Source organism: Vulpes vulpes, chromosome 1 (assembly GCF_048418805.1).
Source record: "Vulpes vulpes isolate BD-2025 chromosome 1, VulVul3, whole genome shotgun sequence".
Taxonomy (NCBI): domain Eukaryota; kingdom Metazoa; phylum Chordata; class Mammalia; order Carnivora; family Canidae; genus Vulpes; species Vulpes vulpes.
In genome coordinates this window covers 121,085,400-121,111,934 of record NC_132780.1, presented here as the reverse complement: position 1 = coordinate 121,111,934, position 26,535 = coordinate 121,085,400, and the positions used below count along the sequence as shown (strand labels likewise).

At 39.3% G+C, this 26,535-nt stretch overlaps 1 protein-coding gene and 1 pseudogene across 3 annotated transcripts in view; one reads left to right on the top strand and one right to left on the bottom strand.

Annotated features, from left to right (window-relative positions):
* Positions 1–1,473: 1,473 nt before the first annotated feature.
* On the bottom strand, positions 1,474–3,448 carry LOC140594216 (large ribosomal subunit protein eL32-like; annotated as a pseudogene).
* Positions 3,449–19,619: 16,171 nt separating this feature from the next.
* The window catches only part of GSK3B (glycogen synthase kinase 3 beta), a 203,076-nt gene continuing 196,160 nt past the window's right edge, over positions 19,620–26,535 (top strand). For all 3 annotated transcript variants that reach the window (XM_025990128.2, XM_025990127.2, XM_025990129.2), the window contains exon 1: positions 19,620–20,150. In XM_025990128.2, the coding sequence (XP_025845913.1) occupies positions 20,063–20,150 (88 nt within the window). In that variant the 5' untranslated portion in view covers positions 19,620–20,062. The remainder of the gene's footprint in view (positions 20,151–26,535) is intronic.

The following is a 26,535-nucleotide window of genomic DNA, read 5'->3' as shown; positions in this document are numbered from 1 at the left end:
TTTGGAGATAAATTTTAGTGTATCTTTGCCATAATCCTATTGATTACCACTGTCTCTGCAAATGTACAAAAATCTCAGTGTGAATTATCTCAATCTGTACTTTCTTCATCAGGGAAATTACAAACTAGTACTCAATTTTCCATTGTATTAGCAAGTAACGTGAATCTTAACTTAGATAGAGGAATACTTGTCCTGTGCCAGCTTTTAGCTTCCTGAGTGATCATCATGCTCAAGTTGCTCCTTCAAGATACTATGAGAGTCAGGACAGTTTTGCCTCTAAGATAACAGTATGCCCTTATCTTCTTAGTATACTCTTATCTACCTTTAATCCCTGATTTCCTTTGCTTATTTTATCTTTTCAAAATTGCTTTGCAACCTGACCTCACCTTCATGACTCTACATATAGAGGACTCTAATAACTTCTTAAAGATATATCATTCTGCAGGTTTTTTTTTTAATACACTCACATGCACATTCCCTTATTTTCTTGGTATGTATCATATGCTACCTTGGACCAATAGTAATCTCATAGTCATCCATGCAATCATTCATTAAACAAATATCTGTTGAGGACCTTCAATATACCGAGTCTATATCTTAAGCCTTTCTAGACAGATTAAAAATTATAAAGGGTGGTGATCATGTCTTATATTGTTTTTCGATTCAGTTTCATTAAGAACAATACTTTGCACATAATAGATGCTCAGTGTTTGTTCACTAATTAAATTCTAGTTGTAACCATATTTCAAATTTGGTGGACTCTGTATGTACATCTTTCCTTTTAAAAATCTCCATTTCATATATCAGATGCCCTAAAATTGTTCTATACTCTGAGTGTATTGGTTTCCAAGGCATCTATTGATTTTTATGCAATTATTAAACCAGTCACTACAACACATAAAGAAATAGGCTGATGAGCAGGGGTGCCTGGGTGGCTCAGTGTTTGAGCTTCTGCCTTTGACTCAGTTTGTGATCCTGGGATCCTCAGATTGAATCCTCAGATCGAATCCCATTGCTTCTCCCTCTGCCTATGTCTCTGCCTCTCTCTGTATCTCTCATGAGTAAATAAATAAAATCTTAAAAAAAATAAAATAGACTGATGAGAAAGAGAACCATGATTTTTTTTTTAAAGTACGATGTCACCTTATAAACTACCCTCATTTCATAAGAGACTTCTCTTGCCTGTTCAGAGCATATCTTCATATCTTTTTTTAAAAAAATGTTATTCTGAGAGCATAATGGATGTCATATATCTATGCTCAATGAACAATCATTGATCAATGTGGTAAAGTTGGGCCAGAAAAACTAATTATAGTTCTCTTTGCCTCCATTTTTCACTCTGTAAAGTGGGAGTAGAATTAGTTATCCACTTTTTTTTTTTTGTTACATATTTTTTTTGTTACATATTCATTATAGTATTCTATACTGTTCTTAATTTTTTTGTAGTTTTATGGTTTTATTAACACAAATATGACATGCACATAAGTTGTCTATTCATTTTCTTTGTTATGCAGCCTGGCATTGGGATTGGTGACTCTGATGGCCAGCTGGGTTGCTCTTTCCACAATGGCTTTGCAGTTCTTGGGAGGATACATTGTGAGCAATCTCTGCACAATGAGATTTGTTGCACATCAGCTGCACTTCAAGCTCCTTGATGTTGTGGACTAGGAACTTCTGGAAGCCACTGGGCAGCATGTGCTTTGTTTTCTTGTTGCTCCCATAACCAATGTTAGGCATCAAGAATCTGGCCCTTGAATCTTCTGCGTAACCTATGGTCAATGCCTCTGAGTTTCCGCCAGTTGCGTTTAATTTTGACATATCGGTCTGACTGGTACCTGATGAACTTCTTGGTTCTCTTTTTAATGATCTTGGGCTTCACCAGGGGTCTGAGGGCAGCCATGATGCCCAGCAATAGATGGCTGCCACCTCCGCAGGCAGCACCGAGGAAGACTATAATGTTCTTTATAACCTATTAAGCACTGTATGAAAAGTGAAACCCTGGAGTTGCCTCTTTGACAAGGTTTAGATTCTAAGAACAGTATTTTAGGTGCAAATCACATATATCCAAAGTTACCCTTTAAAAGACCTTAAATATCAATAAATTCAGCCCAGCTATTTTTCTCCTAGGATTGGAACATCTCACTGTTTCTTTTCTTGAACACCAGATGAAGAATTGTATTTAATTTCCATTTATGGGTCAAGTTATGCAAATAATATGCCCTATATTTTTAAGAACTATCAGTACCCTCAGTTCCCTGAAATGTTCATACAATAAGCATGTAGGAATGAGGACCACTGAGTGAAGTAATAGCAGATTCACTTCTCACATCTCATATTCTTTATGAACTAAAACCCATAATTATTAACTTATTACTAATGGTTTTATAATTCGTATTTCCTTGGCCCCTGCTGTTGCCTGCTGATGCAGGACCTCAAGCTCCTTACAGAAACCTCTGCTCATAATTTCTAAGAGCCCCAAGACAGTGTTTTACATGGGTTCAAGAATAAGACTTATCTGTGGCCACATGGATGTCTGTTGCTGAAGTTTCTGTTGTCTCTGAGAACTTCTAGTACTAATTGTTGAGTCAGCCCCATAAAACCAGGTCACCACCACTTTCTACTGGAGATTTTCATGATCTCCATTGTGGCCCTCAACAAATTAAAATGCTTCTGTGTCTTCTGGAGACTCCAAGACTGAAAAATTATGTCAAATTTCCTGCAGAAGTGGAAACAAGTCCTAATCATTCACCTATTGATTATATTTTGTGACATAATAAAGATTTCAATGCACTCCTATTTCTGCTTATGGTGCTTTCTAAGAAGAGTCCATGAAGCTTCACTAGAGAATGAATCTCATTTGTTTTTTTAAAATATTTTATTTATTTATTCATGAGAGACAGACACAGAGAGAGAGAGAGAGAGAGAGAGAGAGAGAGAGAGAGAGAGAAAAGTAGAGACACAGGCAGAGGGAGAAGCAGGCTCCATGCAGGGAGCCTGACATGGGATGCCCTGGGCCAAAGGCAGGCGCTATATCGCTGAGCCACTCAGGGATCCCGGAGAATGAATCTTCTTGATAGGTAAGACATTGTCCCCTTAATCCAAGAGTGACATCCAAGATATAGGATGACATGGGCATTGACCAATTGGGACACTGGCCTAGTGCACTGTAGCAGTGCAAATGGAGTAAAAGTAGCCTAGCGAAACTTCCTTGTCAGTGGTACCCACACTTCTTGACAATCTTTCTCCTAAAACCCTTATGTAAATAACCTCTTGGCTGCCTAAACTCACCAATTTGCTAGATATGTCAAAACATGTTTGAATCCCAGTTGTAGACAGAGCTTTGTCCTACTGTGCTTCTCTGATATATCTGAATGGTATTTAATTTAAAAAAAATGATACTCTATATTGTAGCAACAATAATGAAAACATTTAAAATGTCACAAAAATTCAGAAAACCAATAAATGAATCAAACTTTTTTAGACATTTCCTCTGAATCCTTGTCCATATGCAAATATTTGATAAAATTGTAATTTTAATAATTATAATTAAGTCTCACTTTTTCAAATACAATCATATTGCTCATTTTGCCAACACTGAGTCCCTACCATGTGTACATCAACTGAGATCAAGAGAAATGGTTTGCATCTTCGTATAGTTTCATTTATGTGGGAAGAAAGTTAGATATAAAGGTAAACCATGTGTATGTCCTCTTTGGGTGACTCCTGGTAATATTTTTCACTGGATGGCTTCTGTGGCACTTAGAAGTCCTTCACTTTAACTCCTTTCATGCCAGATTAAAAGCTTAGCCTCCACAGAATAGTTTACTTACTTAGAGTTCCAGCTGACTTGGCTCTGTAAGAGATTTATTTTTATTTTATTTTTATTTTTTTTTTTGAGATTTATTTTTAATTCTAAAAAGGCCCATACCCTTTGACCTTGAAAATATTTTAAAAATGCAAATAAACAGACCATAGTTAGGTTTTAAAACATATACAGCAGTTTTTTCAATTGGCTGCAAGCAAATGTGTTTTCCCACCATATCTGGCATAGTTCTAGGCACACAGTAGACACACAATAAACACTTCCTAGTGGAATCAGGATATTCAATTTTGGGTCTTTTCATATGTTTTCCAACACAGAGCAGCAAAATTTATAAAATTTATAAAATCACAGCCAAGAGTTTAATGGTAAAAATTAGGATAATTGGATCATTTTTGATAAAGACGACTAAATGGGAAAACTGTATTCAAATTCTCAGAAAAGTTTAGAGCAAGGAGAATACTGACGGGAGGATATACTCAACGGCCTCAGACTTGCTTATTCCTCAAAAAGAAAAAAAAAACCAACCCGAGTTTTTACTGGCTCCATAATATGGACTTAATATAATTTACCTAACTACATCTCTATTCTCTGATACTGTTTTCCCTATTTTTCTCTAGGTCTGTATCTTACATGCTAATCTTATATGCATAATTTCAAGCTACTCAGCTCTCTGAATACTTCCCTACATACACTTCTCGCATTGCACAATCTCTTCTCTTTGCCTGGTATGGCTTTTCCTTTACCTACTGGAAAACTGACCTTTGTTTAAAATCGTGGTCTACAAACTATCTGAGTTAGTACTTTTCTGAGACTCCCAGGTGCTCTCAAAAGAGTACTAAGAGTTATTTAAGGAAATATTGGTCATTTTCCCTAAATTATTACTTTTATCTTCAAGTATTAGACACTACTAATGAATAAAAAATATGTTATAAAAATAATGAACCACAAACATAGTGAAATATTAATGGGCTTACAAACTGAACTATATATATCTCTCACAAAAATCCTTTCTGGTTTGATATTTGGTACTTCCTATTACTCTGGTGGGGATATTACACAGGAACACACATTCCTTGGAGCTTTGTGCTTTTTCTCCCATTTCCTTTCAGAATTCCATCCTACAGGTACAGCAATGAAGTCAGTCAGAGCAATGATGGCCGTCTTGATGGCCACAACCAAATGAGGGAGACAGACACTCTGCATTCTGGAATCTCTTTTTGGATAATCCATGGAGCTTTAAATTTTTTTTCAAGTTTTTCCCCCTCCGAGTCAAGATATTCAATAGCCAAGAAACAGAATGCCATTTTTTTTTGTAGCTTTCACATTTACCATCACTATTATATAAAAACCTAAAGATTTTTATTCTATTCTGGAATGTGAGTCCTATTTCCATATGAAGAAGAAAATTTTGACCATTTCTGATTTGATGCTGGCTAATGAGCTCCCAAGCTTTTGTTTTGAATGAGAACTTCTCAGACATATATCTATTACATTTTTTAAAAGATTTTATTTATTTATTCATGAGATACACACAGAGTGAAGCAGAAACATAGGCAGAGGGAGAAGCAGGCTTCATGCAGGGAGCCTGATGTGGGACTTGATCCCGGCACTCCAGGATCATGCCCTGAACCAAAGGCAGACACTATTACATTTTAATGCACATAAAACAAGGCTGAATTGCCTAAAATTTGTTGTAAAGAAGTATGCTTAAGTAAAAGTATTCAATCAACACATATTGTTTTATATTAATTCATGTGAATATACTTACCCTTGTCAAAGCTTTTCTCAAAAAATGTGAATAGAAATGGAATAAAAATACTATTTTTAAAACATCTCAAAATAATCTAATCAATAATAATATATTAACAACACAAGTATGTGTTAGAAGCAGAAAAAAAACATCAAGGGTTTATTCTCCTTTTATAGTAGATAGTAAAATGTGCTTTGGATGCTAAAATTAGAGTATTAATATATATCTGTCAAAGGCTTGATATGAAACTTTTAGTATAACCAGAGTCTATTTCACAATGGCAGTATTTCAAACATGGTCCTTCTTTTTGGGTAGTTACCCATTACTTTTCCATTTGGGCAAACCTCATTGGTTGGAACAAGCACATCCAAGTATGATGTGCTTTTTACTGAGGACATTTCAACATCCACACAAGTGTGTTCTCTCAGAGGCTTTCCTACAGTGACAATGTCTTATATCTGCTAAAATACCTCCCATAATTCTCCATTGTCTACAAGACAAAGCCCAGATTTCTTGGTGGAACATTCAAAGCTCTGTCAAATCCAGCCCCAAACTGACTTTTCAACCTTATCTTCCATTAGTCTCCTCTATCAGCTTTCTGTTCTAGCCAAACTGGTTTTTCCAAAGTCAGAAGAACAGACTCACATTGCTTTTAATTGCTCTGACAGCTCCACCCACCTCGGAGTTTACTAAGAAGGGGGTTTGTCTGGTGGGTTAGAAATGAAGTGGTGGAAAATAATTTACCTCCTCTCTCCTTTCTTCATCTTCAAATCCTAGTACTCATCCTTTAAGATCCACTTTAGATTGAAGTGTTTTCCACTCACCTAGTATAAATAGGACAGCATAAGCAATTAGTTTGAGCAAATTATGTTCTGCCTCATAAATTTTTTATGGATTCAAATGTGATTTTAAATAATTATTTATTTAACATTCCATGTGTTTGTTTCCCTAGAGGATAAGCTCCCCAAGGGCACAGAGCCCCTCATGTGGCTGGCTCATGTACCTCTTTATATCAGGTGTCTAACAGATGTCTTGCATACAGTATGTACTTAGTAGATATTGGCTAGTTTTATTTAACTCACATTACAAAAGATTATCAGTAAAAATGTTATCAAAAATGTTGTATAGCTTTGCTGAGAAATTTGGAGCCTTTGTTAAGAATTCCTTGTAATCAGAGGCTTTCTGAGGAATATGTGAATCACAGTGAAGAAATGAATTAGTTTGGGGATGAATTTCCATTAAAACCAAACAAATGTATTATAAAAATATTAAATGAAAACATTTAAGGTTAATATTTTCATCTATAATTAAATATGCTAATATATTAACAAAATTATTCCAATTTCTGTTTTCCTTTTCAATCTTGATCCTAATCTACACGTATTTAGAATTGGAAATATGGTAACATATATTGTTTCTGAGTTGCAATTAGTCTTTACATTGTTACTGGTTGAAAATATGGGCTTAGGGATCCCTGGGTGGCGCAGCGGTTTAGCGCCTGCCTTTGGCCCAGGGCGTGATCCTGGAGACCTCAGATCGAATCCCATGTCGGACTCCCGGTGCATGGAGCCTGCTTCTCCCTCTGCCTATGTCTCTGCCTCTCTCTCTCTGTGACACTCATAAATAAATAAAAGATTAAAAAAAAAAAAAGAAAATATGGGCTTAATATAATTTACATAACTACATCTCTATTATCCGATATTGTTTTCCCTTATTTTCTCTAGGTCCGTATCTTATATGGTAAGCTTATAAGCTTACTTCTAGTTTTCTGAATACCTTGCTACATATATTTCTGATATTGTATAACCTCTTCTCTTTGTCTGGTATGTTCCTCCCTTTACCCATCTGGAAAACTGAACTTTGTTTAAAATAATTGCCCACAAACATTTTTGATCTTATACCCTACTAGTAAAAAAAAAGTTTTAATATCAGCTCCAATATAATCTGCATATTTATAAAACATATACTCTTGACCTAATGTGATAGGCATATATAAGATATACAAGAATAAAAAGGATAAGGTATAATAAGCAATATTTAAAAACTGATTTTTAATTAAGGCCTCAAACATTTTTGTTCTCAACTCCTTCAAAATTAGTAACTGTATTGATAATTGTGAAGACTTCACACTGGCATTAGCTACATCTCAATCATACTTAAATTTAGGGTAAGCTTTACCTATAGTGGATGGTAATTTCATACTTCCAAAATTCCTCCCAAGAATTTCAAAATATTCGGGCCCATTTCTTGTCAAATTTTATTAGGTCATATTGTTTTTACCTAATGATATGAATTATGGAGAGTTCCTGCCAAGAGTAGGAGAACATCAACTTTGCTATTTTGTTTGTTCACTTACTCTTGCACTGTTAGTAAAATCTGTCATCTATATTTGTAAGAATGATTTCAACCTGTGAGGGTTGATTTAGTTAAAAGTCAAATATGACTGAAAATCCACTTAATTAAGCACAAGTAAAATGCCATATATTGGTGAAGATTTAAAAAAGCAAGAGGGCACCTTGTATTTACAACCCCTTCTAGGCTGTGGATTCCCTTTTCCTTTAGGATAGCCGTAGCGTGAAGCCGTGTCTTCTTCTGACATACAGTATGAGGAGGTCACCAGTATCTACCCGTTAATTAACCTTCAGAAAGGCAATTTCTTACTTTTTAAATATAAAAATAAGTTTAATAGTTCTAACACTATAAAATATTAGAAGCTCATTGTCTCCTTTTTTTTTTTTTTTTTAATGTAGGTTCCATGCTCAATGTGTGGCTTGAACTTACAACCCTGAGATCAAGAGTCACAATCTCTACCAAATGAGCCAGTTAGGCACCCAGTTCTAACACTATAAAATATTATATTGTACAACATCTCGGTACATATACTCAATTTTGGAGACCAGTAGTTTAAACATAACTTAGAAAATGATCTAAGAGACATCTCTCTCCCATGCTACCATAGCTGCCCAGATGACATTATGATGTTGTCTGTTTACATGTCTCCACTCCACAAAAGCTCCTCTAAGACTGGAACAAGACAGCAGTCATCTCTGAATGGCTTTTATTTATCTCCATATTTCTGTATTCTTAGGTCTGGCACAGTGCCCTACAAAGAGATGAAGAGCTGAATAAATGAACTCTAAATGAATTTAAGTGAAGCTTCTTCTAGATTGTTTCTTTTGAGTGATTTTCTAAGAGAAATTTCCAGGGCAAGGACATAAGAGTTAAGCTATAGGCTTGAAAACCACTTTCTCTCTGTGTAAACTTGAACAAGTTACTTTTCTTGTTCCTCAGTTTTCTCATTAGTAAAATAGAGAAAAATTTCATCTATCATATAATGTGCCCCAAACATCTGCCAGGGTGCCTCAAAGGAATTAACTTTTTTAAAAAAATATTTTATTTATTTATTCATGAGAGACACAGAGAGAGCGTGCGTGAGAGGCAGAGACACAGGCAGAGGGAGAAGCAGGCTCCATGCAGGGAGCCTGACATGGGACTTAATCCCGGGTCTCCAGGATCATACCCTGGGCAGAAGGCAGGCGCTAAACTGCTGAGCCACCCGGGCTGCCCAACTTTTATTGTTAATGAAGAGTACAACTTTCATTAATGGGGACTCTGAGTTGGAAATCATAGACTAAAAGTGACAAAGACAAGAAGATATCAGAAAACCTCCAGAGGGCAGCCCAGGTGGCTCAGCCCGAGTGGCTGCCTTCAGCGGTTTTCTTAAAAAAAAAAAAAGAAAACCTCCAGAAATGACAAAACAAGTAATAAAATGGCAATAAATACATATCTATCAATTATTACTTTGAATGTAAATGGACTAAACACGCCAATCAAAAGACATAGGGTGTCAGAATGAATAAAAAAACAAAACCTGTCTATATGCTCCTTTAAGAGATTCATTTTAGACCTAACGACATCTGCAAATTGAAAGTGGGGGGGGGGAATATTTATCATGTAAATGGATGTCTAAAGAAACCTGGAATAGCAATACTTATATTGGACAAAGTAGGCTTTAAAACAGACTGTGGGGTGCCTAGTAGCTCAGTCATTTAAGTGTCCAATTCTTGATTTTGGCTCAGGTCATGATCTCAGGGTTGTGAGATTAAACCCATGTCAGGCTCCACACTGAGCAGGGAGCCTGCTTGGAATTTTCCCTCTCCCTCTCCTTCTGCCCCTCCTCTCCTGCTCTCTCTGTCTCAAAACCAATCAATCAATCAATCAATCAATCAATCAAAGACTGTAACAAGAGACACAGGAGATAGAGGGGACAATCCAGTTGTAAATATTTATGCACCCCAAATAGGAGCACCCAAATATATAAAACAATCAATAACAAATATAAAGGAGCTAATTGATAATAATACTATAATACTAGGGAACTTTAACACCCCACTTACATCAATGGACAGATCACCTAAACAGAAAATAGACAAGGAAACAATGGCTTAGAATGACATACTGGACCAGATGGACTTAACAGATATATTCAGAACATTCCATCCATAAAACAGCAGAATACACATTCTTTTCAAGTACACATGAAACGGGGGATCCCTGGGTGGCTCAGCGGTTTGGTGCCTGCCTTTGGCGAGGGTGCGATCCTGGAGACCCAGGATTGAGTCCCACATCGGGCTCCCGGCATGGAGCCTGCTTCTTCCTCTGCCTGTGTCTCTGCCTTTCTCTCTCTCTCTCTGTGTCTATCATAAATAAATAAATCTTAAAAAAAAAGGATAAAAGAAAAAAAGAAGTACACATGAAACATTCTCCAGAACAGACCACATATTACATCAGAAAACAGGCCTCAACAAACACAAGACTGAAGCCATACCAGGCACCTTTTGTGACTACAAAAGTATAAAACTAGAAGTCAACCACAAGAAAAAGTCTGGAAAGACCAAAAATACACGGAGGTTAAATACCACTCTACTAAACAATGAATGAGTCAACCAGGAAATCAAAGAAGAAATAAAAAAAAAAATACTTGGAAACAAATGAAAATGAAAACACAACACTTCTGACACCCTTGGGACACAGTAAAAGTCATCCTGAGAGGGCAGTATATAGCAACACAGATATTTCAAGAAGCAAGAAAAATCTCAAATAAAGAACCCAACTTTACACCTACAGGAGTTAGAAAAAGAAAAACAAATGAAGCCTAAAGGCAGCAGAAGGAAGGAAATAATAAGGATTAGGGCAGAAATTAATGATACAGAAACTAAAAAAACAATAGAGCAGATCAATGAAACCAGGAGCTGGTTCTTTGGAAAAAAAATAATAAAATTGAGAAACCTCTAGCCAGATTTGTCAAAAAGAAAAGAGAAAGGACCCAAATAAAATCACAAATAAGAAAGGAGAAACCACAGCCAACACCACAGAAATACAAACAATTTTAAGAGAATATTATGAAAAACCATATGCCAACAAACTGGACAACCTAGAAGAAATGGATAAATTCCTAGAAACATATGAACTACCAAAAATGGAATAGGAAGAAAATAGAAAACGTCAATAGACTTATAACAAGCAAAGAAATTGAATCAGTAATCAAAAAACTCCCAACAAATAAAAGTCCAGAACCAGATGACTTCACAGGTGAATTCTACCAAACATTTAAAGAAGAGTTAATACCTTCTCTTCTGAAATTGTTCCAAAAAATAGAAAAGGAAGGGAAAGTCCCAAATTCATTCTATAAGGCCAGCAATACCCTGATACCAAAACCATATAAAGACTCCACTAAAAAAAAGAAAAAGAGAACTACAATCCAATGTTCCTGATGAACATGGATGTAAAAATTCTCAATAAAATACTAGCAAACCAAATCCAACAAAATATTTTAAAAAAATCACTCATCATGATCAAGTGGGATTTATTTCTGGGTTGTAAGTGTGGTTCAATATAACATACCACATTAATTTAAAAAGGGATAAGAACCATATGATCATCTCAATAGATGCAGAAAAAGCATTTGACCGGGACTCCTGGGTGGCTCAGTGGTTGAGCATCTGCCTTGGGTTCAGGTCATGATCCTGGAGTCCTAGGATCCAGTCCCGCATTGGGCTCTCAGCAGGGAGCCTGCTTCTCCCTCTGCCTATGTCTCTGCCTCTCTCTCTCTCTGTGTCTTTCATGAATAAATAAATAAAATCTTTAAAAAAAGCATTTGACAAAGTACAACCTCACTAATGACAAAAACTCTCAATAAAAGAGGTTTAGAGGGAACAAACCTCAACACAATAAAGGATATATATCCTTTATTATACACACACACACACACACACACACACACACACCCAGCTAATATACTAAATAGGGAACAAGTGAGAGTCCTTCCTGTATGGTCAGGAATAAGACAGGGTTGTCCACTCTGACCATGTTATTTAACACAGCACTGGAAGTTCCAGCCACAGCAATCAGACAACAAAGAGAAAAGGCATCCATATCGACAAGGAAAAACTAAAACTTTCACTACTTGCAGATGACATGACACTAAATACAGAAAACCGAAAGATTCCATCAAAAATCTACTAGAACTAAAAAAAAAACAAAACAAAATCTACTAGAACTGATAATTAAATTTAGTAAAGTCACAGGATAGAAAATCAATGCACAGAAGTCTGTTGCATTTCTATACATCAATAATGAAGCAGCAGGAAGAGAAATCAAAGAATTGATCCCATTTACAATTGCACCAAAAACCATAAAATACCTAGGAATAAATCTAACTAAAGAGGTGAAAGTACTCTGAAAACTATTAAACTCTGAGGAAAGAAATTGAAGATAATACAAAGAAAAGGAAAGACATTCCATGCTCATGGATCAGAAGAACAAATACTGTTGAAATGTCTATACTACCCAAAGCAATCTCCACATTTAATGCAATCTTCATTGAAATACCACCAGCATTTTTCACAGAGCTAGAACAAATAATCCAAAAATTTGTAGGGACCACAAAAGACCCCAAATAGCTAAAGCAAACTTGAAAAAACAAAGCAAAGCTGGAGGAATCACAATTCTGGACTTTAAGTTATATTACAAAGCTGTAGTGATCAAAACAGTCTGATCCTGGCAAAAAAAAAAAAAAAAAGACACACAGATTAACAGAACAGAAAATCCAGAAATGAACCACAAATATATGGTCAATTAATCCTCAACAAAGCGGGAAAGAATATCCCATGGGGAAAAAACAGTCTCTTCAATAAATTGGTGCTGGGAAAACTGGAGAACAACATGCAAATGCAATGCATTTTTTAATTTGTTTCTTACACTACACAGAAACAAATTAAAAACTTAAATGTGAGACCTGAAACCATAAAAATCCTAGAAAAGAATACAGGCAGTAACTTCTTTGGTATTGGCTGCAGCAACTTCTTTCTAGATATGTCTCCTGAGGCAAGGGAAACAAAAGCAAAAACAAACTAATGGGACTTCATCAAAATAAAAAGCTTTTGCACAGCAAAAGAAATCAATGAAACTAAAAAAAAAAAAAAAAAAAAAAAAAGAAATCAATGAAACTAAATGGCACTTTACAGAATGGGAGAAGATATTTGCCAATGACAGATCCCATAAAGGGTTAGCATCCAAAATCTGTAAAGAACTTATAAAACTCAGCATCCAAAAAATAATCCAATTAAAAAATAAGCAGAAGACATGAGTACATGCTTTTCCAAGTAGGTATCCAGATGGCTAACAGACACATGAAAAGATGCTCACCATCACTAATCATCAAGGAAATGCAAATCGAAACTATAATGCGATGTCACTTCACTTCTGTCAGAATGGCTAAAATCAACAACACAGGAAACAACAAGTGTTGGTGAGGATGTGGAGAAAAGGGAAAGAGCATTGTTGGGAATGCAAACTGGTACAGTCACTCTGGAAAACAAAATAGACATGCCTCAAAAAGTTAAAAATAGAACTATGCTACCATTCAGCAATTGCACTACTAGGTATTTACCCAGAGAATATAAAAATACTAATTCAAAGGCATACATGCACCCTGATGAATATAGTGACATTATCTACAGTAGCCAATTATGGAAACAGTCAAGTGTTTGTTGGCTAATGAGTGGATAAAGATGTGGTGTGGTATATATAGGATGGAATATTACTCAGCCATCAAAAAGAATGAAATCTTGCCATATGCCATGATGTGGATGGAGGGTAGAGTATTATGCTAAGTGAAATAAGTTAGAGGCAAATACCATAGATTTTGCTCATATGTGGAACTTAAGAAAGAAAGCAAATGAGCAAAGGGAAAAAAGAGAGAGAGAGGCAAACTTGAGAAACAGACTCTTCACTATAGAAGAAACAGATGGTTAACAGAAGGGAGGTGGGGGGGATGGGTTATATAGGTGGTGGGGATTAAGGTGTGCACTTGTGATAAGTACGGTATGTTGTGTGGAAGCACTGAATCATCATATTGTATACCTGAAACTAATTTTACACAGTATATTAAATTACTGAAATTTAAATAAAAACTTTTTTTTAAAAAGGGCACAATTTTTAAAATGCCTCTTGATATTACTGCCAATTATTTTCCTGCTGATGCTTTCCAGTATAGTTAATAGGTTACTTCATCACTCTTAGACATAACATTGACTCCTTTACATGGTAGTGTCAGTAATGACATCGAAACCTACTACCTAGGGAGGGGCCGACTTCAGCTATTGCTTCAGAACCTCTATAGATGCCCCCTTTTTAGTGCCCTCTTCTGCTCAGCCCTGAAATTGCCACCTTGAATCCCTGTCTAGCATCTGCTACTTATTTTTCCTGTTATTTTCCTGTGGAACACTTATCAAAATTTTGACTAAGGGTGCCTCTGTAAGTTTCGGTTTATTAACTCCTAATCAAATTGAGAAATTTCATTTTTTTCTTTGGTTCTTCTGCAATCCTACCTTTGTTTTTCCTTAAGTGTTTTGCTTATGTAAAAGTGGAAAATGAAGATAATACTGGAAAGCATAGAGATAATAGAGATCATCCAAAATGCCATCAAAATTAGTATTTCCAGACATCTGTGTGCTTGCATGGATATTTCTATGTAAATGAGATAAACGTTACTTTTTCATGGAGGGCAGAGTAATCTAGCAGAAAGAGACTGAGGTATAAATCCCATCCCAGCTCTGCCAGTTTTTTTTTTTTTTTTTTAAGATTTACTTATTTGAGAGAGAGAGAGTGAGAAAGAGAGACAAAGAGTGCCGACAAGCACGCACACACAAAAGCGAATGGGGGGAGGGGCCAAGAGAGAGAATCCTCAAGCAGATTCCCTGCTGAGCACAGAGCCTGATACAAGGCTCAGTCCCATGACCCATGAGATCATGACCTGAGCTGAAATCAAGAATTGGACACTCAACCAACTGAGCCACCCAGGTAGTCCCTCCAGCTATGTCATTTACTTATAACGTGACCTTGAGTACTTATTTTTTCCTCCATGTATTAAAAGAAGGGCTAATAACACCTATCTCTTGGGGTTTTGAGAAAATTTAAATAGGTACTCAATGAATATAAATTTATTTTTCCTTTTTAAAATTTTTCTTCAATTTATTTTTCCTTAAACATCAACATTTAGGTGTTTAATATATTTTGACTAAATAAATGAGGTATTACAAAGAAGAGTTTCCTTGTGGACCTCTATTTGGAATGGTTGACTCTGAGTTCATCTAATTAAACTATCTCGTATTCTATTTGCTATCTTCATTCTTAAACCTGCTTATATTTTCTTCTAGTTTCAATTAAAAATGCAGCTAAGTGGGGTGCCTGGGTGCCTCAGTCAGTTAAGCACCTGATTCTTGATATTGGTTCAGGTCATGATCTCAAGGTCATGAGATTCAGTCCTGAGTTGGGCTCTGTACTCAGCAGGAAGCCTGTTTGAGATTCCTTCTCCCTCCCCCATACCCCTGCTCATGCAGGCACTCTAAATAAATAAATCTTTTTTTAAAAATGCAGCTAAGTGAGACGCCTGCGTGGTTCAGTGGTTGGATGTCTGCCTTGGGCTCAGGGCACGATCCGGGGATCTGGGATTGGGTCCTGCCTTGGGCTTTTTGAGGGGAGCCGGCTTCTCCCTCTGCCTATGTCTCTGCTCTCTCTGTCTCTCATGAATAAATAGATACAATCTTTAAAAAAAAAAAAAAAGGCAGCTAAGTAATTTTAAGCAAGTCACTTACTGTAGTGTACAGTAAAAACAGAAGAATAGTTTCAAGTAGTACTTCCTAACTGCAAACTGCTATACAAATTTCTTATTACTACAAAAGTTAGTTCATTGTGCATTTTAATTCATGACTATTATCTTGTGGCCACATTCATCAACCTCTTTTTTTTCTACTACATCACCCAGCTTTCCTACATTTGTCTTTTTCTAATCCTTTGGTTTACTGTTACTGTGGCTCAGAATCACTGATCTCTGCAAGGAAGCATTTGATGAGCCCTGGAGGAAACCAGAGATATGTTCACAAGTCACACATAGTTCAAGATGTAAGGCTTAGACTTTAAGATAAAGTAAAAAAGACCAGAAGAGGTGAGGACTGTGTTTGAAAGAGAATAGAGCCTAGAAACAGGACATCTGAATCCTAGCTGTTACTTTAGCTACATGGACTTTAGGTTAAGTTAGTAAACCCTTCTGGAATTTCCCCATCTGAAAAGTGGAGGTGGTAACAGTACTTACATCATAGTACTATGAATTTGAGATAATATGTGTGAAGCTCTTAAGAACAGTGCTTAGCACACTGTAAACACTCAGTATATATCAAATATTAAAATTATTATAAACTGTTAAGTGGTTAACATCAGGTGGGAAGATAAAGCAAGAGTTTGAAAGTTCAGAGAAACACTGAATGTTAATTTCAGTAGCTCTATTTCATAAACTTCTCCCTTCTTAAGCCCTAATTCTAGATTGAAATACTTTTCTTTTTTTCCTATAAAATTTCTCTCTTTGGGTCAGATTTTTTTTTTTTAAACAGCATCAGTTCAAAATACTTGAAGGCAGTAACAGTAAAGCTATTAATTACAACCTTAAGTTTGACTATTTTTCTACTTTATTATATGTAGAAGAACAGCTGTGTTTCCAATTTGTATAACCTAAACATTTGTTACTCACTTTCCTGCTGGTATAATTGGAAGTAGGAGTAGGGAGTAAAGAGGAAGGCAGGATTCAAAGCTTTGCTTCACATTTTAGGTACTAGAGGCAAAGGTCTTTCATAATGCCACAGAGAGATAACATTCATCTGACAAAATTGCCATGCACCGCATTTGCTTTTAACATTTTTATCCATTTCTGTGACATCCAGAGACCTTGTGTTTTCTTTTAATTGCAAAGAACAAGAGACTCTCTTGGCTATAAAAGCTATGCTCAGGTTTAATATTACAAATCGACTGCATGTTGGCCAGGTCTCCACCTGGATATTTTGAGTTTGGCCTGCAGGGTTCTGAATATTGGCTACTAACACTTAAAAATCCAGAGATCTTGCACAAAAATCGTTTTAGGGTTTCTCTGGCGGGGGTGGGGTGGGGAGGTGGGGATCGTATCTCAGAGTATTGGACCCACATCCCTGTGGGCAACAATCCGCTGGTGCTTAACAGCCGCTCTTTTCAGTTATAGCGTGGGCACTAATTTGCCATATTTCTTATTACTCTTCATTGTTTCACACCAGGCCAGTTTCATTCATTTGCTTTCTTTTTCCGGGCCCCGTAGGCATTGGAGTCTGTAAACCCTCTGTGGACTTTTCCTGTCTCCCATCAAAGCTTACTTTGTTCCAAGTCCCTCGCAAGTTTTTCAAAGCAACGGCGAGGTAATCTGATGGACTAGGGAGTATTTTCACATGTGCTTTCTGGAGACAGTATCTTCACAGAAAGGATGACTCTGCAGGTGGAAATTACAGGCACCACGGGATTACGGTCAGGATGGCAACTGTCCATTCTATCTCCTTTTTTTTTTTTTTTTTTTTTTTTTTTGCTATCCTGGCTTAGCCATACCTCACGGTCCTCGGGCAAACCTAAGGAATTTGGTTCTCGGCCGAACAATGCACGCGGGCTTCTGTGTGAAACCTACGTAACTAGTTGCTCTTACGGTCTGCCCTAGTTCCAAAGGGCAGAAAGCCACGGGCTCTTCTGAATCCCCGCTTCCTCGGAGGCCTCAGGATATCCGGTCCGACGGCGTTCCCCCATACCTGTTCTCGGGGCTCGCTCTGCGCCGGGCCGTCGCGCCCAAGGAGCGCGCGCATCCAGCATGAGCTCATTTCTCAGGGGCGTTTCCAGAAGGCCCAGCCCGGCTGCGCACGGCAGGCGCAGGCGGCCTCACGTTATCAAAGGCCCCCGCCGCGGGGCAGGGCAGGGCGGGGCGCTGCCTGTCTGTAAGCTTTCCTCCTACTTTAGCGTCTGAGGGGGCTCGCGCCCGGCGGGGCAGGCGCCCCGGACCCGTCTGGCCCTGTCGGGGAAGCCGCTGGTTCTCCGGCCGCGCTTTCCCGGGGCGGACGGAAGGCTCCGGCGCGCAGTCTCGGCGGGCGGGGGAAGCCCCTGTAGCCGCTCTGTTCGCTTGAGCGCTCCGGGCCGGGCGCCGCCGACCGCAGCAGTTTCGGACCCGCTGCGCACGCCAGCTGCGGTTTCCACAAGGCCCGAGAGCGGCCGCCACGACCCCGGCGCGGCTCCCCTCAGCTCCGGGGCCGCAGCCGCCGCCGCCGCCGCCGCAGGCGGAGGGCCAATCACAGCGCAGCTAGGTCTTGCGATTGGACGGCCCTGAGCGCTGATTGGCTGCCGCTGCGGGCTTCGGCCTCCCTCCTTTTCCCTTTCGCCCCCACCCCAGCTCCAAAGCTTCGGGCCAATGAGAAGGCGCTTTGTAGACGTCCTCCCTTTTCTTTCTTCTTCTCCCCGCCTCGGCGAGGGAGGAGACGTCCTGACTGGCCAGACTGTCGTCGGAAGCCCCCGTCGCCTCGCCAATCCCCGAAGCAGGTACACTCCCAGCGGAGTTTTCGGCCAATTACGAAGGCGGCCGGGGCGCCCAGCCGCGCCGCTTCACCAGTGACTCCGGGTTTCGCCGTCCTTAACTCCTCCAGCCTTTCGGCGAGGGCCGGCGGCTGTGATTGGCCGCCGCTGCCATTGTCGGATTCCCCCGCTGGCCAGCCGCGGGACGAGCCCCGACCTTCTTCTCGTTCGGCGGCCTTCGGCACTTTCCGCCTTTTGGGCGTGGACTTCCGGCGACACTTTGTAATTGGCTCCTCAGGCCGATCGGCTTTTTCCGGGAGGAGCCGCAGGCCACCGACGTCCGTGATTGGCTGTGCCTCCGGCCTCGGTTCCGTCGCCGAAGCGGGCGGGCGCGGACCTCGGCCGGCGATTCCCAGACGCCTGTTACGCGGGTGGCGGGGCGCTGGGCGGTGGAAGGCTGGGTGGGGGAGGAAGGAGGCGGAGGACGAGTAGGAGGGGGAGGGGGAGTGGGGAAGAGCTAGGCGGCTGCGCAGACGGCGCTCCTCGCACAGAGCAGCCCCCGACCCGGGCGAATGCAGGCTTGTGCCGCCGCCGCCGCCGCCGTCGCCCGGGCCGAGTGACAAAGGAAGGAAGGAAGGAAGCGAGGAGGAGCCGGCCCCACAGCCGCTGACAGGGCTCCGGGCTGGGGGCAAAGCGCGGACACTTCCTGAGCGGGCACCGAGCAGAGGCGAGGGGCGGGAGGGCGGCCGCGCTGGTGCCGCGGACGGGGGAGGGGGCCCCCGGGGACGGAAGCGGTTGCCGGGTTCCCATGTCCCCGGCGTATGGGGAGCAGTCGAGGATCCGCTGCCTGGGGTCTGAAGGGAGCTGCCTCCGCCGCCGCCGCCGCCATGGCCGCTGGATCCAGCCGCCGCCTGCAGCTGCTCCTGGCGCAATGAGACGAGGAGCCGCCGCCGCCGCCACCGCCCGCCTCTGACTGACTCGCGACTCCGCCGCCCTCCAGCTCGCCGGGCCCCCGCCGCCAGCCCGCCGGATCCCGCCGCCGCCGGAGCCGCAGCGTTTCCCGTCGCATCACCGAGCCACCCCCTCCCTCTCCCTCCCTCCTTCCCATCCCCCCTTCTTTTCAAGCGTGAGACTCGTGATCCTTCCGCCGCTTCCCTTCTTCATTGACTCGGAAAAAAAATCCCCGAGGAAAATATAATATTCAAAGTACTTCTTTTCAATCAAGTATTTGCCCCCGTTTCACGTGATATTTTTTTAAGACCCCCCCCCCCTTCTTCCTCCCTTCCAAGGAAACGGAGGGGAAAGAATTGTATTTTCCCCCCCCCCCAGCCCCAAATCATCTATATGTTAAATATCCAAACTGGTCTGTCTTGAAGGAGAAATACATTACTCGTTTTTTTTTTAATTGTACAAAAGGAGCGAAAAGCCAAGAGGACGAAGTCTTTTTCTTTTTTTTTTTTTTTTTAATCTTCTCGTGGGAGAACTTAATGCTGCATTTATCGTTAACCTAACACCCCAACATAAAACAAAAGGAAGAAAAGGAGGAAGGAAGGAAAAGAGGGTGATTCGGGAAGAGAGTGATCATGTCAGGGCGGCCCAGAACCACCTCCTTTGCGGAGAGCTGCAAGCCAGTGCAGCAGCCTTCAGCTTTTGGCAGCATGAAAGTTAGCAGTGAGTATTGATTTTATTTTACGCCCCTTCTCCACCTCCTTAAAATAAGAAACCTTTAGTAACCAGGATCTTAAAACATTAGACCTCCTGATACTAATAATCAGAGGTATTGAAAAGGGCAAAAACCTGTCTTAAGTCCAGGGTTAGGCAGCTCCCTCTTTTTCTCCTCCCGCACCACCTCCCAACCCTCCCCCCCCCCCCCCCCCTCGGGTCTCATTAACCTTGAATTGAGAGAATATGCTTTTTATTTGGGCGATTTGATTTGGAACTTGTTTCTTACACTTTTTGTGCGGTTAGTCGTCAGCCTTATCAAGTGTGCTTGAGTGTTTCCATGTTAAAACGGCGATGAAAGTAAATAGTTGCTCATCCCTTCGGGAAAAAAAAAAGAAGGACAAGACGATTCAAATTATTATGTACATTTGCCGAGTACGTGTCTTTTAGAAGGAGGGTTATTTCAGCTCAGGCCTCGGGGATTATCGTAGTTTCGTGTACTTGCTAGAAAGACTGTAAGTGTCACGGTCTCCTAACATTTGTTTGTTGCCTGTGTGACTACAAAGTATTTGTTCTTAATCCGGAGATGAACTTGCTCAGTAACTCGTATTCACGTTTTGGAGGAGAGCCTCGAGTTCTCCCTTTAGAAAGGGGTCCGTGGGAGCTGATAGAGACCCAGTAGCAGTTGTATTGCTACAGGCATTGTTTTAATTGGATGCACGATTTCATGTTATCTCTTAACCTCCTCGTTTTGACATTACCAATTTACCACTATATAATTTATGTTTAATCAAAAGGTAACTTGGAAGTAGGGCCAAGTTTTGATTGAGGTTTGTCTTGTCATGTTGCCAAATACTAAGTTGAATGTTAATTGTCACTGACTCATCATTAAGTTCAGTTTTGGGGTGCCATTTGCATTCAGCACTTGTTCAATGATCTGGAGTTCAAGGGCCCCCTTCTAAGGACTATTTACCATAGTATTTAAAATACTCTTGCATTGGTTTCCTGCCGCAGTTAGATAAAACTATGGATTTAGTTATAACAATCTGGATTTAGACCTTTCTGTCACAGGTTTTGCAGAAAGCTGTAGTCCGGGACATAATAAGGTATTTGAGCTTGTGTTCAGCGTTGTTGCTAGACTGTACTTTGTCCCAGATTTGTGCTATTAGTCTGTGTTCTTGAGGTGTTTGGTATACTAAGTATCTGGTGTTCCAAAGTATCTCTATTTGTAGATATGTTTATGTGGTATTTAGCGACAGCTTATTTAAACCGCACTTCCAGAATTTGACAAAAATATCTACATTGTTTCCTTATTCCTCTAGAAGGGGGCACAGTGAGGGCAAAGAAACTATTTTGCTGCCTAGGATAAGGAAAGAACTGAGATTTTTAAAAAAATATGTAAATACTGTTATGTGAAATTGATTATATCCTTAAGCAATATAAACTTATCACTTTTAATTGAGCTCAGGATTTCAATTCATGTTGCCTTTTGGACATGCCTGAAACAGGGTGGTCTAAGGTAGTAGCTGAATAGCAGGTCATTTTTTAAAGTTACTTATTTTTGTGATTAGTACAGAATGCAGGATATGTGAAGAAAGGGGCTGATGATGCATTTTTCAGAGAAGAGTCAAGCTTTCTAAGCACTTCATGGGGTCATTTGAAAGGAATATTTTAAAATTCTGGGGTAATTTTCAGCTATGATGAGGCAAATCTTATAATAGCTACTTAAGAGCCTCTTGTGGTACTGGAGTGTTTGTATGTTTTTCATCTTGGTAATATAGTTTAAAAACCACTTGAAATCAATTTTAGGTAATTATTTTATTAGATCAATTTCAGAGAGCAAAACAGAATGGCTTATAATGTTAATTTTTGGACTTTTTATTTTGTTTCCAAGATTTCCTTTGAAAATGACTCCTTAATTCTTGGTAATGTGGATGTAGACTGAGGATGGAGTAACTCTTGTAAAGTGCATAGGTTAAAGGTGTTTAATTTTCTATTCTCATATGGGTCAACATTTAAAAATTGGAGTTCAATGCTAATTCTGTGTTTTTGACAACCTTAACTGTAAGGATTTTTTTTTTTTTTTTGTAAGGACATTTTAGAAGAAAGAAGTATCCTTAAACATTTGTTACAGTGCTACTGTTTTATAAAGGACCCTTGTTCAAAACAGAGATATGTAAAGAAATTAATGGCCCCAATGGCTTATCACTTAGTCGTAGAAGCAGTATGGTACAAAATATGAAAACAATAGCATGATGACTGCAAGATTATAAATACAAATAGAATGCTTTGTTCAGAGGGATGAAGAATACTGGGGTGAGGCCTTCAGGTTGGAGAGGAAAGAAAGACTTGCTGCCGAGATGTGTTTTAAGACAGGTGTTAAAGGAGGCAATCACTTGAATTGATAGAGAAGCATAAAGGATTCTAGATGGAAGGAATGGACAGAGGCACGGAGATGGTGATTTTTCTGTGGCAAGTAGATAATTTTTAACCAAGCAAAATGGTAAATTTGAATTAAAGGGGCCTAAATAGGAAAATAAGAGATAGGATATGGGAAATGTGTTAACCATCGCTGATGGAGAGCAGAGGGGGCCTCTAAGAGTTTGGATGCAGTTCAAGAGACATTGGAATTTATTGTATGTTGATGAACAAGATATTTGAAAGTGATTTGGGCAGCTGTGTTAATGGATTACAGTAGACATTAGAGCCCTTTTAGGGAGACAGTAGGGTGTGTTGCGAATCATGAAGAAATATAAAATAAAATGTGAAAGTGGTATGAAAATAATGCATTTGAGAGATAGTGTGAATGAGGAACTGGCAGGACTTTGGATTGGATCGAAGGGAAATGTTTGGGAAGGAGTCAGGAGTTAAAAATAAATTCTGATGTTGTTGGTCTGGAAGACTTGACCGTTGAGTTATATTGTCAATTGTAATGGGAAAGTTGAGAAAGTGCTGAGATGAGAGGGTAAATGAGTTCACTTTTTAAAAATTTGATGTACAATAGGTTCCCTTGAAGTTCAGCAGGCAGCATTTGGTTACTGGCAATGATATTTAACTTTACAGTCTATTAATTGCACAATTTCTAATTTCTCTTCATTTAAAAATGTTGGATTTATTTTTGGGAGCAGTAAACTAACGGTTTTTACTTAAATGCTTTCTATTAAAGTCTTAAGAAAGAAAGTAATTTTTTATGTAGATTCAAAAGCCTCACCCTTCATCCTAGTTATAACAACGGTTCCATGGTTTTGAAAAACAATGGAAATTTTTTGGACTAAACTATGACATAAAAACTTTAGGTATTTTAAATAGCCTTTAGTTTAATCTTTGGTATGTTTAAGCCTATTTTTCATAAATAATGGTTATTCTTAGGTAAACTTTGCACTGAAAGTAATGATAATAATACAAGTAAGAATAGTTTTTATTTGGTTTGTGAAGGCTCCAGCAGAAGTTAAAAGTTTTGTTTTTTTTTTTTTTTTTTAAGATTTTATTTATTCATGAGAGACCCACAGAGAGAGAGGCAGAGACATAGGCAGAGGGAGAAACAGGCTCCCCGCAGGGATCGCCCTGAGTGGAAGGCAGACGCTCAACTGCTAAGCCACCCAGCCATCCCAAAAGTTGATTTTATAAAAATATTTTTTGCCTCGTTAGTTGAATTAAGTAAGCATTCATCCCAAGTTTATATATCGACTTATTTATTTTAAAGATTTATTTATTTATTTTAGAGAGAGGGAGAGCATGAGCAGGAGAGGGAAACTCAAACCGACTTCACACTGAGGGCAGAGCTTGAAGTGGGGCTGGATCTCAGGACCCCAAGATCATGACCTGAGCCTAAACCAAGAGTAACGCGCTTAACTGACTGCACCACCCCGTGCGCCCCACATTCATCCCGAGTTTAAATCACGTATTTAAATTGTATATCTGAAATATTTTTACTTACTAAGGCGAAACCAGTATTTCTTTTTGGTTCACACCCAGATGCAAGTGTTATTAAAAATATCTTAACAGCTTTACAGTTCCTCCTGTGGAATTGTGTGATATTTTACTCAAAGAGGACTGTCTATGGTGATTCTGATTAAAATATTAGTAATAAATCCTTTTGGTATACTGTTGGCAAAAATTTAGCTGATTGGCTAGGTTTAATTTTTACATACAAGGTTTGGAAAAGAGGAAAAGAAATCAGTGAGAATCACTTATTTCCTCATATAAAACTTTTTACATCAATTTTTTACATCAGTTTTTTTAATGAAGAGAAAATAAATAATAGTAGTTGCATATTACTGTGCAGTATTTAGTTGTATTAAAACCAAAGACTACGTGGCAATTTAGTTACTCTGTTCCCAAGGTAGTTTAATCTCCTTGCATCTAAAAATTAGGTTATTAGAATTTAGCCAATTTCTAGATCATTCGCATTTATGTGGATGAGAGCTTGTGTATGAAACTGAAAGCTTTACTTTCTTTTTTTTTAAATTATTTATTTATTTATTTATTTATTTATTTATGATAGTCACAGAGAGAGAGAGAGAGAGAGGCAGAGACACAGGCGGAGGGAGAAGCAGGCTCCATGCACCGGGAGCCTGATGTGGGATTCGATCCCAGGTCTCCAGGATCACGTCCTGGGCCAAAGGCAGGTGCCAAACCGCTGCGCCACCCAGGGATCCCCGAAAGCTTTACTTTCATTAAGTTTCCATTCCTTTTCCGACCAGACCTTTCCAGAGTTGTTAAAACACTAATACTTTCTCATAGGAATTGCATGCTCTCTTGTTGCATGTACCTATAGAATGCTAATTGTGAAATGACTATAAGGCACAGGTACTAGGACAAAACTTCAAGGGAATCCAGAGATTCACAAATCAATTTATGGCTGATTGGGAATGGCATTGAGAAAATGAGGTGACATTCATTTCACTGGTGTAGGGAAAATCAGTTCTTGCACCCTGTGCCGTCTGCCCCTTGTTTTAGACTTCATTTGGAAGTGTGAGTTACTGTTTTGGAGAAACAGCAAGGCTGGTGAAGCCAGAGCTTTCTAAGTGTCAGCAGCAGGTTCTGAGACTGGAGGATCTCAGTTTTTTTGTATGGTTTATGTATAGAGAATGCTGTGAAACAGGAACTTGCTGACTTATGCCACATTTCCATACTTTTTAATGAGACTAATGGGATTGTGGGATAGGGATAGAGATGGGCAGACTGTAAATCTGTGCTGTCTCTTGTGATGCTCCACCCTACAATGGAGAATGGAGGGACAGAGCACGTGGGTGTGACTGGAGTATATGCTGGTGCTAACAGGACCAACCTGATTTCCCAGATACTGTTATAAAAACATAATAACCATAAGTAAAGGAATTTGTTGGAACATTTAGCATCATTTTCTGGCATATTTTTGGGTGGGAGGTGTGGTGGAAAGGGAATCTTCCATGGTTTCAAGGGTAGAGGTATTTTTGTGGTGTACGGGTTTTAGGGGAGAGATTGCAGTCTTTGCTTCTGTCTTGGACTGTACAAATCTTGGTAATGTGAATTGCCTTTGAAATTGGTTGAATGTGATGTAGAACTGTATATTCACATGAAGACTTCTGAATAGTACAAGGAAAAACTGACAGTAGAGTTAAAGGAGAACAATTTGTTTTCCCAAAGGTTTTTACCATTAAATTGATTTTAAAAGGGCATTTCTGCTATTCTGTTTATTACTGAGTTTTCTGTTTTCAAAAATGAGTTAATACGCAGCACATGGACATTCAGAAAATTATTTCAGTGTATACTGTGTCTGTAATGTTCTTGGTCTGATATAAAATATGAAGATACAACTCTGTAGATTTGGATTCTTAATTTACAGCCCTCCTTCCCACTTTTGCTTATGTTTTAGGTAGAAAGGGCTACTTTGGAAGGATATGCATGTTAAAATTTGGTGAATAGTTGAATCTTATATTTTTGCGTTTGAATAGTTTTCTTTTTTCTTTTTTTTTTTAAAAGATTTTATTTATTTATTCACGGGGGGGGGGGGGGGGTGTGGGCAGAGACACAGGCAGAGGGAGAAGCAGGCTCCATGCAGGGAGCCCGATGTGGGACTTGATCCCAGGTCTCCAGGATCTCGCCCTGGGCTGAAGGCGGTGCTAAACCGCTGAGCCACCCAGGCTGCCCCCTGAATAGTTTTCTGAGAAGCATTTTGGTTTGATTAGTTGAGACAATGATGTATTTTCTTGTTTTTCAGTTCATTCTCTTAAATCAACTTTTCCTTTGTCTTCAGGGTACCATGGCCAACTGTCGCATAAAATATAAATCTCTTAATATGTTCCCTTTTCAACATATTTTGGAGTTATTAATTTCTTGATTGTCCTTTGAAATCAATTTAATAATAAAAAGTAAACACTTATGATGGAAGAAGAACTGTTTTCCTAGAAAA